This window comes from Globicephala melas, chromosome 18 (assembly GCF_963455315.2).
Source record: "Globicephala melas chromosome 18, mGloMel1.2, whole genome shotgun sequence".
Classification (NCBI taxonomy): domain Eukaryota; kingdom Metazoa; phylum Chordata; class Mammalia; order Artiodactyla; family Delphinidae; genus Globicephala; species Globicephala melas.
The window spans coordinates 70,559,899-70,572,894 of NC_083331.1; the positions used below are offsets into that span (position 1 = coordinate 70,559,899).

Below are 12,996 nucleotides of genomic sequence, written 5' to 3' on the forward strand. Positions count from 1 at the left end.
GGCAGGCGGGCTCCTTAGTTGTGGCATGCATGTGGAATCTAGTTCCCTGACCAGGGATTGAACCCAAACCCAGGCCCCCTGCATTGAGAGCATAGCGTCTTAACCACTGCACCACCAGGGAGGTCCCGTATCATCTGCTTTTAATGATAATTTTATTGTTTTTCAATCCTCAACTTTCTACTTCTTTTCTAGATTTACTGTGCTAGCTCAGACTTCCAGCATTAGGTGGAATGGAGTGTGTGATGATGGGAATCCTTGTTGTTCTTAGTTTCAAAAGGAATGTTTTTAGAAGATGTAGTGGGTAAATAGTGGCTCCCCCAAACATTTGTCCAAGTCCTAACCTGACTACTTTGAAATGTGACCTTACTTAGAAACAGGGTCTTTGCATATGTAATTGAAACTCCCAAACTGAAATCATCTTGGACTTAAGAGTGGGCCCTAAATCCAATGACGAGTGTCTTTATAAGAGACAGAAAAGGAGAAGATATGGAGACAGAGGGAAAGACCATGTGATGACACAGGCAAAGATTGGAGGGATGTGTCCATAAGCCAGGGAACACCAAGAATCGCCAGCAGACTAGACTTTACAAGGAAATGCACAGATGGGCCAAGAAGGTTCAGGATTCTTTTTCAGTAGTTACATGAGTGTGTTCTTATAATTATTTTTAAGCTGGAGGTTTATGTTTTATATACTTTTGTATATGTGAAACATTCCACGATTTAAAAAATTTATAACACATTATTTAACTGGAAGATGGGTAGAAGGGAAACAATTAGGAAAGGAATTTGTGGGCCATATGCTACTGTTCAATGTTAGGATTTCAAGTTCCTTTTTAATTCTCTTAATCACATTTCAGGGTAATTTTCGTTCAGTCATTCATTTCGTTTCATTTATCCATTCAATACTTATTGCATCTTTCTAGTTTCAGGCACACTATGAAACAGAAGAAGAGCACGGTTTCTGTTATCAAGTTGCTTAACATCTGGTCAGGGAGAGAGACTACAAGTTAGATCATGACCCCATAGCAGGGAAGAGATAACAATACAAGTACACAGATGGAGAGATTCAGGGGAGTGATTCCTGCAATGAGCATTGAAGGATATCTAAGCCAGAGGAAGAAGAGGGTCATGGCATTCCAGACCAAGGGGAAGCACGTACAAGGAAGGTAAGGAACAAGGCACAGAAGGAACAGGGATTGATTTTGCTGGACTACAGGGTACATATTAGGAAGCTGTGAGAGATTTGATTAAAGATACAGGCAGAAGCCAGATTAAGAAAAGCCTTGGAAGATGTATTAGTTAGAATTAGGTTTGGCTGTGAGGGACTGATTATCCAAAATGATAGTGTAAATAAGAGGTTTAGGGACTTCCCTGGTGGTCCGCCTTCCAATGCAGGGGATGTGGGTTTAATCCTTGGTCGGGGAGCTAGGATCCCACATACCTCGTGGCCAGAAAACCAAAACATAAAAGAACAGAAGCAATATTGTAACAAATTCAATAAAGACTTTAAAAATGGTCCACATCAAAAAAATCTTTAAGAAAAAAAAAAGACAGAGGTTTATTGCTTTCTTATATAAACCCTGTGTGTGGGTAGGTGGTGGCTTCTGTGATACTTCACTCTGAGTCCAGGACCCAGACACCCTCTCTTTTTAAGGCTCCATGGTCCAAACACAACTAACAATTAGCACAACACAGCCTTTTAAAATAAAAGTGCTTTTATTATAAAATTCTAAAAATGTGCTTTAAAGGTCAGTCATGGGAATACTGCAATAATAAGAAGAAACATATCTTCATAATCCAGGCAATCACAGAGCAGATTTTATATTGTCCATGGAATTAATATTTAAAAGACATTCTTCTTCTTTTCAGTTAAGAAGAGTCTTCAGAGCACCATTATTTGAAGGAAAGGTATTTTGCGTATCAGAGTTCATCTTTGGTCTGCAATTAAGAAACAAAATATTTAGAGCCATCAGGAAGTCTTCTACGAGTCAAGAAAGCTTATGTTAGTCTATTAATTATTTTCCCCTAAAGATGAAAGAAGGGGGAAAAAAAAAGCCAAGTTATTGCTAGAGGCTTTTAGGACTATTATTTGGAATCACCCAAGGGTAAAGTCACATTGGTGGGGAACCTGAACATCTAAGCGTCTGTATTATGGTAAAAGGCTTGTGTTATGAATGGTATCAGTGAACGGCTAGAGTAGACAATGGGCAAAAAATAAAGCTATCATTCTAGTCCCTAACTGCTATGAATCTGGGGAATCATTTGGCACCCCTCAAAGTCACTTAGAGATAAAAATTTAAAAAGAGGAGTGGAGAAAGGGAGGTGCCCACTTTCATTTGGAGCCAAGAGAAGCGTTCTGATATCAAATCACTAACTCCATGTGGGAGCACGTTTCGAGTCTGGAAATTTCTGTTTTGTCACTGGCTTTCACTGATTTTATGGCCTTGCAGCACTGAGAGGAATTAATGCTGATGATGCACCACCTCTGAGAGCCAGTTGGTGGCAAATCAGTTCCCCCCCCAAAAAAAAACAGACAACCAAAACTGATTTGTAGCATGTACTGTTGTCATGGTGTAAATACTTCCACCACGTGGATTCCAAGCTACCAAAACTGAACCACTGTGAAAAATCCCTAAATATTTAACAGTCTGTGAACTTGGATGAGGTGTGGCTCCATCACGCCATTGGGGCTGGTAGTCTTCTTATTCCTTTTAAAACCGCTTGAGAGGCAGACGTAATAATTGCCAAATCTGCGCTCTCAACTTTGGTTCCAATGCCACGGTTCTGAGTTTGTCCGTTCAGAGACATGATGCTGTTGCTTAAAATAATGTCAAGCCAGCATATTTTATATATACATATAATACATATAATAACTTTATACAGTATATATTCCTTCAAATGAAAAATACCTATAATCACCGCTCCCCCCCCAAGCCATCACACTGTCTTTACGCACAATTATGCACACAATTTGAAGGTGATACACTGGTTTTTGGTTCTTGCTTTGCTATAATCCAGATAGATGATTCTGAGCTAAACTCTTCTTTGGGCTCGGTTTTGTTAACTATAAAATGAAGGCATTTACTGATCTCTCAGGTCTTCTTCAGCCTGCCAAGTCCATATGTGCATCTGCCTTTTATAAACAAAATCAGTATGTAGTGGTATCAACCGAGATTGCTTTTAAATGAATACTCTGTTAACGTGAATAATGATGGTTATACATTTTTCCATCTCTAAACTGGGATGACGAACTCTGCAGAAACGATCTCACAAGGAGATGAAGCTCTTAGATGATAGGTGTGAAAACACTTTTCGAACTGTAAACATCTCTTCAAATGCCACGTGATCTGAATTCTCACAGTAAAAATGGCTTCCCTCCACTTTGCTGAGAGCTCTCTTCACTGCATCTTAGTGCTTGTCTTTTGCCTTTTGGGGATCTATTTTATCTGCCTCTGCTAGAATGAATTGCTTGGAGGCTCCAGGAGGAATTCAGGTAGCTGTTGCCTGACTGAACGAGGAAAGGAATGAATGAAGAGTTGGATCACTGTTAGTTCTTACTCTGACACTGGCTAGAAGGTGAGTTCTGGTTACCTTCTTTGTATGGCACGTGCAAGGAAAGAGGTCATCCTCGGTCTGTGGTTCTACCCTCCTCATGCCCTCCCGGATTTGGGGCTCACCCACTTGTAAACTGGCATATTCCTGTATAGGAAACAATACAAAAACATGTCTTATATATCACTTAACATCCACTTACCAAATTAGATATGCCAGAGTCTGCTAGAACACAGTCCACTTAACTCACGTGTCAAGTTGTGATATGCAAGGTCCTCCATATTCCCCTTAAAAGCCCAACAACAGAGCTTCTGAGAGGCGGCTGACCTTTGGGCACTGGCTGCCTATTTCTAAGGGACCACTCCTTAGTCTACGCTTCACTGATATGACTTGTACGGTATTTTTTTTTGACCTCTGCCACGTAGCGAAAATAATTGTGCTTCCCATCTTCCCTAGACTGAGAATCTGAGGACAGACTATTTCTGCCTGACCCACCATGGCTGGTACAGCCTCAGTCGCATCTTCATTCATCATGTGCTTGCTCTGGGCTAAGCTCTGGCCGAGGTGCTTAGGCTCGAAAAATGTGAGTTGAATGAATGTGGCTCTTTAGGAATTCAAATAGTACGTCCCCCCAGCTCCTTCTTCAGTTTACATACTTCACCATCCCCTAGGAAAGGTTATAAAGGGGGAAGGGACCAGGAATGACCAACTTTGTTCTGCAGCAGAGCCTAAGACACGGGGCTCAATATCTGCAATTCTGCAATTCTGAATTTAAAAAATCTTAACTTAGATCTAGTACTATTATTAGCCAATTACTTGTTTACTACTGCATTTTTTTTAAAAAAAGAACTTTTCAAATTGTCAGATATGCTCTAATTACAATGCCTAAATGGGTAGGTCCATAAAAACAATTTCCAAGAAAAGTCATGGCCCATATGGGGTCAGCACAACAGGTCCAAACATACCTTGCATTGTATAGAAAAGGAAATGGTAAGGCAGCAGCAATATTGTACAGAGAGGAAATGTGAATCCAAGCACAGTAACTCTGTAGGATCAGAAGCCAATTTTCTAACCACATACCGCATGGTTCTAACATTAATACTTTTCTTTTAAGGTGGTAGCATTCTCCATTAGCTAATCTTTGGCTTTCTACTATTTTCATTATTATTTAATATTTATCCCTGATTTTTGCCTACAACAGAGGTATACATATATCTCCTTAATGAATATACTATTAGAAATTAAGTGAAATATTACTTGCTACTAACATGACCAATTACAAGTATGTCTATTTTCTTAGAAAATACTGACCTGGAAAAGTTTAAAATAATAACAGAATATGTCATCACCCATGAGATTATTTCTTGCAAATTCTTGTCCTGTTTTTGCTATCTTCTTTGCCTGTGGGAACAAGAATAATATGCTTTAATGAAACATATTTTTCCCCATACAGACATATGCTAACTGATCTTCAGAGGACATTTTAGTGGGACAATAGTGAAAAAAATATCTTTGGGGTCTTGTGAGGTAAAGGGAACATTTAACAGAGTATGTTTGTTCAAATCAAAGGGACGATTTTAAGACTCAAAAGTTTGAGAAGTCATATTGGGCCTTCTAGAATTGGCCTCTCTTGGAGAGAAAAGGCATACAATAATTGAACTAACAATGACTTTGCAAAGTAAATGTAAGATGAAGCTTAATGCACTGCCTTAACAATTTTCGGCAGACAATTAGTTTGATGCTTCTTTCATGCAATCCCTCATTTTAATCCATAGCACAGTTAGTTTTTCCTCCTGCCAGGTTGGCCATCTTCATTTTCATATTGCTAGGTGAGGTGAGGCAGTGCTTGGGGCTCAAATCAAACTGACTAAAGGAGAGAGCATAATCAAGGCCAAGGTTTAGCTTTTTGTGTCATGTGCAGAGTGGACAGCTAATCCAAGCCACTATGCCTGTGTCTACCCTGAAGGGATCTGTGCTATCCGCGGGGAGGTGGCTTCCCATTTACAGGTAAGGGTCTACATCTAAGCATCCCGAATGCTTTCCAGGCACAAGACATTGAAAATGAACCCATGATAATTGGGGTACAAAGAGACTGACCTTACCTCTTCATCGTGATCTTTTGCCCATTTAAGTTTTTCTAGGAGATCGCTCAGGTTGCTTTTAACTGGAATGTAGTGTTTCCAGGGCTGCAGTTCATTATAAAAGTGTTCATAGTAGATGGAGTCCTGCTTCAGCACCACACTGTCACCTACTAGCAGATACGGTAGGCGATAAGCTGCAACGGTGCCATCGACGTTTATCTGATACTTATGCTGCAAAGAGCAGTAAAGTAGAAGAACCTCCATTAAATTTCCTTTTTCCCACTCTTCTTTATTCTCCTTCTCTTTCCACACATCAAACCTCAGATACAAACTGGCCAGATTTTGCCCATGGCCTCCACCACTTAGTAAGCGCTATTATATACAACACGCTGACCTAGAGCTAAGGGCACATTTTGATGTTCCCCCAGGTTTCAAAAAGGGTCCACAAGGCTAATGGTGGGGCAGCCAATGAAATTATAAAACTGTTGTCCTAAGGCTACAACGTAAGGGAAGATAGATTCATCGTGACTCTGTAGTCCATTTACTACCTTCTTGATGGCACGTGAGCGCCTCACGATGGCACATTCTGTGCCGTGTTACCTTTTAACATCAGGTGGCCACATGCAAGTGTTAATGAAATTAACAAGCTCTGGGGCAAGAACACCTATGAGTCAAAATATTTATAGCACTGTGGTAGTCAACAGTCTTTAGCTGTAGCAAATTCAACAGGTAGAAAGAAAGCGAAGGTCTGACAAAACACCCTCTGAGGAGGGATGGCTGGTATCAGATTTGATTTGGTATGAAATCTCCCGTTTCTTTCCAAAATTTCTGTGATATGCATGTGGAAGAAACACAGACAATTCAACTTATGGCCTTCTTTAGGTCTTCCTCATACCAGGTAACCCATCAAAAGAAAATCAGGCCATTTACAGCACAGACAGCTAATCACTGGCCTTCCCACCTGCAGGAGACAGCTGACTACTTTTTGGCCCACTTTTCCCTGTTCACCCCATGGGGCTTCAAAACCCCTCAGTGGTCTAGAGATCAGGGCAGCATCCCACTGCTTGAAAAAGGGGACTTGTCAGAGAAAGGATCCATACTGGGGAAACAGGAACAATCCACATTCTAGACACAGAAAGTGTGTAGCATCCCCAGAGTTCCTGGGCAGAACGTTTGGATGGATTCCAAGTCATTTCCCTACCAGAAGGCCTGATAAGAGACACCTGGTTTATATATCTTCTTTAGTCTATTATGATGCTATGGCCCTGGGGAGAAATATTTGTAAAATTACTTACACATATTTATTAATAAAAAAGGATTTGGAGCTGAAATATGCTTTTCTTGAGGGTCAGTTGGGGAAAAAATTATAGCTCTACCCAGGTCCCAAGCTCCTGTGGTGCATATTTAATATCAGGTCTAGGTACTGAGTACAACCCAGGTTGCCCCCCTAGGAACTGGTTAGTCCCCGGGGCTCCATTCCTCACTGTTCCTAAAATGTTGTGCTCACCTCTCTCACCCCTGTAATTTACAGCCCTTGATTTCCCGCCCCCAAATGCAGGTATTTGGAAAAACACAAAGGATTGGCCACGGATGATGTCATACCTTGAAGAAATCAAAAAATGAAATGTGTTTCACGATGGGACCATACAGACTTTCATCGTGTTTAAAGAAGAAAAAGTTGGTGAAAGCAGCGTCTATGAGTTCCGGGTGTTTTCTGCTGAGTTTAACCAACTCAAGTCTCTCTTTTCGGCTGTCTCGCCCTCTCCAGACAGCTGTGGAGTTTTTGCTTTCCCAGGGAGGACCTGTGTTGGCTTGCACAGACATCATATCCAGACTGACTCTGGAAAACAGAGTGCAACAGATTTTTCTCCCAAACCATCACATTGCAAGGGTTGTTGGGAAAGAACTCACCAAGGAAAGAAAACCAAGGCTCTGGGTCGTCTGGGACCCGTCTCTCACCGGCCCATGGTTTCGAGGACAGAGTCAGTCAAGTCGTAGGTAGGCATCACGATATCCTTGGAATCTGTGGAGCCACACCAGGAAAAGATCGGATGGATGTTTGAATCGGATTTCTTTTTTTCCAAAGGCCAGTCTCCCAAATTAACAAAAAACTCTACATCGGGCATCTTCACCTAGGAAAAGAAACCCAAGATGGTTAAAATGATGGTATAGTTTTTCATATCAGCCATTTCACTATCATTGTCAAAACTCCACTAAAACCCTGCTAAAGCACACTACACCCAGGGACAGGATTCAGCATATGGCAATTCTCCTTTAGGCTCAAAGGAGGTTTAGTACCAAAATAATTTTACTGTAAAGTATCTTCTTTTCTTAAAAATATTTACTTATTTATTTATTATTTTGACTGCACTGGGTCTTAGTTGCGGCATGCAGGATCTTCATTGCGGCACGTGGGATCGTCATTGCGGCATGCAGGATCTTTTAGTTGTGGCATACATGCGGAATCTAGTTCCCCAACCAGGGATCGAACCCAGGCCGCCTGCACTGGGAGCGCGGAGTCTTACACACTGGACCACCAGGTAAGTCCCAGGTATTTTCATCTATAATATACTGTTTGGGGTTGAGTGTGTCCCCCCAAAAGATATGCTGAAGTCCTAAACCCCAGTATCTCAGAATGACCTTATTTGGAAATAGGGCTGATGCAGTTGTATTTAGTTAAGATGAGATCCTACTGGACTAGGGTGGACCCTTAATCCAGTATGACTGGTGTTCTCGTGAGAAGAGATGAAGATGTCAAAACACACAAGGATAACACCATGTGACAACAGAGCGGAGTGATGCAGCTGCAAACCAGGAACACCAAGGATTGCCAGGCACCCCCAGAAACTAGGAAGAGCCAAGAAAGGATCCCCCCTATAGGGTTTAGAGGAAGCACTGCCCTGCTGACACCTTGATTTCAGACTTCTAGCCTCCAGAATGGTGAGAGAACAAATTGTTGTTGTTTTTAGCCACCCAGTTTATAGTACTTTGTTACAGCATCCCTAGGAGACTAATACAAGTATACTACCTGACATAAAACTTCAGAACAGTATATAGCACTTAAGGGTCCAGAATAGAACAACCCTGGTATTGTTATTATTTTTATTTTGAAAAATTATAGTGTAAAACCTGGGCTCAAATTGTCTATTATACATCTGAGAAAAGAAATACTTACTTTTCTAGTCAAAGAAAGTAGTATGGCATCCATGAAAATTCTAAAACCTACATGTTCACCATGAGTCTTGATATAAACCTGGAAGAGAATTGAATGTTTACTGTTTGTCTAAAAGTAACCACTGACTTCACTGAGATCAATCTTATCACAATGATCTGCAGAATGATTTTTAATAAAACTATGTAGCTAGTTGTAGCCAAATGGTCAAAATAAAAAATCACTAAGGCAAGAAACTCTCAGTCATGAATTGTACCTTGTTATCCTTCAAGGTATAATGACACAAGCTCTGTCTTTGTCCAAATCTTTTCGGGATTTCTGTTGCAATCTTTTCTGGATCAATGGTAGGGAAATGTGCCAGATCTCTCTGAATTTGAGTAATGGTTTCTGGGCAGTTCATCTCCCATAGCCAGGCTGCACTGTCTTCCAAAGGACAGTCACAATTCTCATGGTAAACTGGCCCTAATTACACACAAGGAACAAAGTATACAGTAATAATTTCACTCAGCATTTGAAACATGTAACAAATATTCGTAATGTGACTTTACAAGTTTTGCCTATTTAGATGGGGAGGGCAATTTGATGGAAAACATATTTTAAAAAGGAAAACATTTTTATTACCCTGCTGTATCTCAAGTTAAGTCTGTTCTGACTGCTCTTCACAGATAGGTGTTATGATATTTTCACAGTCAGGCCCACTTGGCACGAGTTCAAAAGAAAGCCAACGGTGTTACTTTTTGCACTAAGTGGCTACCATGGTCCATTACTCTTTTTTTTTTTTTGGTGGTGGTGTGGCCTGTAGGATCTTAGTTCCCTGACCAGGGATCGAACCCATGCCTCCTGCAGAGTCTTAACCATTGGACCACCAGGGAAGTTCCCATAGTCCATTACTCTTTTTTTTTTTAAATTAATTTTTATTGGAGTATCATTGCTTTACAATGTTGTGTTAGCTTCTGCTATATGGCAAAGCATTACTCTTTATGTTTTGTGTACTTAAGAATAACCAAACATTGGTAAAAGGATATCAGAGGAATATACCTGTTTTAATGAAAGACAAAATGATAGAAATTTATATTTCAGTGGTCTGTTATACAAACTAGTTCTTAAAGGGTCTAAGGTACTTTTCTCAATGGATAAATCATCGTAAGTAACAATACAAATGGGCATTCCCTGGCGGTTCAGTGGTTAGGACTCCACGCTTCCACTGCCGGGGCCTGGGTTCGATCCCTGGTGGGGGAACTAAGATACTGCAAGCCTTGAGGCGAGACAAAAACAAAAAAGCAAACACAAAAAACCAATACAAATAAATAAAACACCCATACTATGTTTGGTATAATATATTTTTTTAAAGAAAATATAAAGAAGCAAAGTAATCCTCAAAACACCCATTTCATTAATATTATAATGAATTAATTACATGTTTATAGAAATAATACTAACCTAATATAGAATCTGAATTGAGATTTTACTGTCATTTATTTCTATGAGTCTCAGATTGTCACCTGACCCAGGCAGTAGTAGACAATGGGACATCTTTTTAAGGTTAGCAGGTTATATGGTACTGTGTGGTCCTGGTGGAGTGTGGGGAAGAAATGGAGGCACTTTCTAGAAAAATGTTTGCCTTTCGTGGAGCAGGGAGACAAGGAAGATTCCTGTGTCTGTATACACCCTGCTTCTCTAATATTTTAGGGTACTGTCTCTGCTGAGAGGGAATGATATGGCTCTAGGTAAGAAAGTTGTACTCTTATCCTGTATAAGAAAACAGAATTTCTCTGGAAAATAGCACTGAAACAAAACAAAAACCCACAGTCAATTTCCCCGCTCTCCCATCAAGTCCTCTTTCTTCCTGAAGTGACCGACCAAATTTCAGTAACACTCATCAGTACTTAAGTCATATATCTCTAATTAAGAAAGCGCCATCGATGACCGCATATATAGCTTGATTGTTCTTGCTAATGTTGTGCCTTTAGGGAGCAAATTCTCTATTAATATGTTCTTTCCTCTTTAGCAAATTGTAATTTCCATTTGAATCGTGCATTTCTCTCTTTTACCAGGACTCTCAATTTAGCTTTCAAGTAGGAAATGTCTATTTTTTTCTTTTAGTGAAAAAAATACCACGCTAACTTGTTTTTGTTGATCAAATGACATGTATTATTGTGTTCAAATACTGCTGTGTTAAAATTATGTTCCAAATTACCTGTTAAAATATATGGAGACTTGGCCACATGTTGACCTTGGAATTTGACTTCTATCTTCAGATTTGTATAGCTCGCATACATTCTGTATCTTACTATGAAGGACCCATCCTTTCGGTCTAAAATCTGGACGCCCACTCTAGTGAATTGCTCATCTGGGGCTGAGATTTTAATCTGGAACACCTTTTCACCCGGAGAAGATGTGAATCTGTGATGGGAAGAACAATGAGATATAAAGATTATTTTAAGAAACAACCGTGCAAAGATTATGTTCTCTAGTCTGTGAACCTTCCTATTCTCCTCCACATTCTCCCCCTAACATATGTTTGTTTCTTTTTCCTTATGCTTTTAGTACCAGAATGAATAGGATGCATCAGAGAGGAAAAAAAGAAGAGGATTACAATGGCCAAGATAACATAAAACAGTTTTATTAGAAAATTGCAAGGAGATATGTTGACAACTAATTTATGTAAACATAGAACATACTTATGCATTTCATATATAAAAATAGTCTTATCAACCTACTATTTATTTCATGCCCATCTGGAAATTTGTGATGAAACGGTGCCTCTAAAGATAATGATTTTCTGAAAAATCTCTCTCAAAGATTTTTTTTTAAAGAATCAGTATTATAAATCATGCTCAGCCACGGGCAAAAGCTAGTAGGTAGTATATCACCCAAGTGACATTGTACAGAAGTTTTTTTTGGAGTGAGTGCTCTGACTGTTACGATTAAGATGGTATTTAGTTTCCCCAATCGTACTATTTATAGACAAGTGACAAAATTTATAACTCTCCTTTCCTTTGGGAAACTTCTTAGTCCCAAGATTTTCTGCCTACAAAATACACACAGTCAGCAACCACCAATTAAAAAAAAAGACAATCATTTCAGAAGTAAGTGAATTCTACAAATAAATTTCAAGTATACTTTTAACCGTTGAATTCAGTGGAACGAAATAAAGTTGTAACAAACATAGAAGATTCATATTTTGATACGTTCCCCCTCAACTCTAAAGTTTCAAATAGTGCTTTATTTTTCTTTTGAGTTTCAAAACCTGCTTACCTGCAGAGGTCCACCTGAAAACAGAGGAAGATGCAACCAAGCAGTTTCTAACAACTGGGTTTAAATTCCTTATAACAGTTTATGCAAAAATAATTAGAAAGAGTACTTTCAGCAAAGTACAGGAGTTTGTTCCCCAGTCATGGGGAAATCCCTATCAAAATAGCCAGGAGAAGAGCTAATTCGAAATTATTTGTAAAGCTACAGAGAAAAATTGATTGGATGGGGGGAACAGTTACAACCAGATGTGAATAGCACCCAAATGTCCTGGATTTTAAACTGCTGTGCAGAAACAAGTTCTTGGGCGAACAAAACTTAAGGGGAAAACCAGTAAGTTTTAACTGTATTCCAAAATAGTCAGGGAGCCATTGCTCGACTTACTTATTTCCTGATGTGTCCACCGCCTGGATGTAGAAATAGCGCGCGGGAAGGACCACAGCTGCTTTGAGCCCGGGTCCCCATATTTCGCTCTTCTCCGGGCTCAGTCGCCTCTCTCCGCCGGTCTCGGCCAGTGCTGGAACTGTCCCCAGAAAGAAGCAGTAAAGCAGCAAAGTGCTAAACATTTACAAGATGGACTCAAAATGATCCACAGATAAATGAAGTGGAAGAGGTGGACGGAACCAGCCGCGGCTCCGGCAGGGGCACGTCGGCCGATCGCAGCAGCAGACGCGGCTCCAAGTGGGGTCCTTTGCTGTGCTGGGCAGGCGCGTGGTCTCCCCGGAAAGGTCACAACCGGGGCGCTGGCTTGTCCAGCTGAAAGGTGCCAGTAGTTCTGCTGAAATGCGCAAGGACCACGCCGCTCCTCTTCCTCGGGATAATGACAAACTTGCGTTGCTTCTGTAACTGGAGCATCATTGAGGGCGAACGCGTCTCAGGTTCCAGCCCAAGGTGCACCGCGAGGGGATTGGCCCGCGCGTCCGCCCGGACTGAGTAAGG

General features: G+C 40.5%; 1 protein-coding gene across 3 annotated transcripts; it reads right to left on the reverse strand.

Moving 5' to 3' along the window:
• Nucleotides 1-1,716: 1,716 nt before the first annotated feature.
• On the reverse strand, nt 1,717-12,958 carry POGLUT2 (protein O-glucosyltransferase 2). 3 transcript variants are annotated; one of them, XM_030856788.2, is made up of 10 exons: nt 12,442-12,958; nt 11,003-11,208; nt 9,062-9,267; nt 8,809-8,886; nt 7,593-7,765; nt 7,236-7,473; nt 5,655-5,864; nt 4,864-4,953; nt 3,592-3,699; nt 1,717-1,938 (listed from the first exon to the last, which is right to left on the reverse strand). In XM_030856788.2, exons 1-10 carry the CDS (start codon nt 12,621-12,623, stop codon nt 1,921-1,923), a joined length of 1,509 nt encoding a protein of 502 aa, XP_030712648.1. In that variant the 5' UTR covers nt 12,624-12,958; the 3' UTR covers nt 1,717-1,920. The 3 variants fall into 3 exon arrangements, 2 of the variants coding, with proteins under 2 accessions (XP_030712648.1, XP_060144072.1); XM_060288089.1 differs by having other exon boundaries at nt 1,717-3,699; XR_009559793.1 differs by lacking the exon at nt 1,717-1,938 and having other exon boundaries at nt 5,650-5,864.
• Between the last annotated feature and the right edge of the window lie 38 nt (nt 12,959-12,996).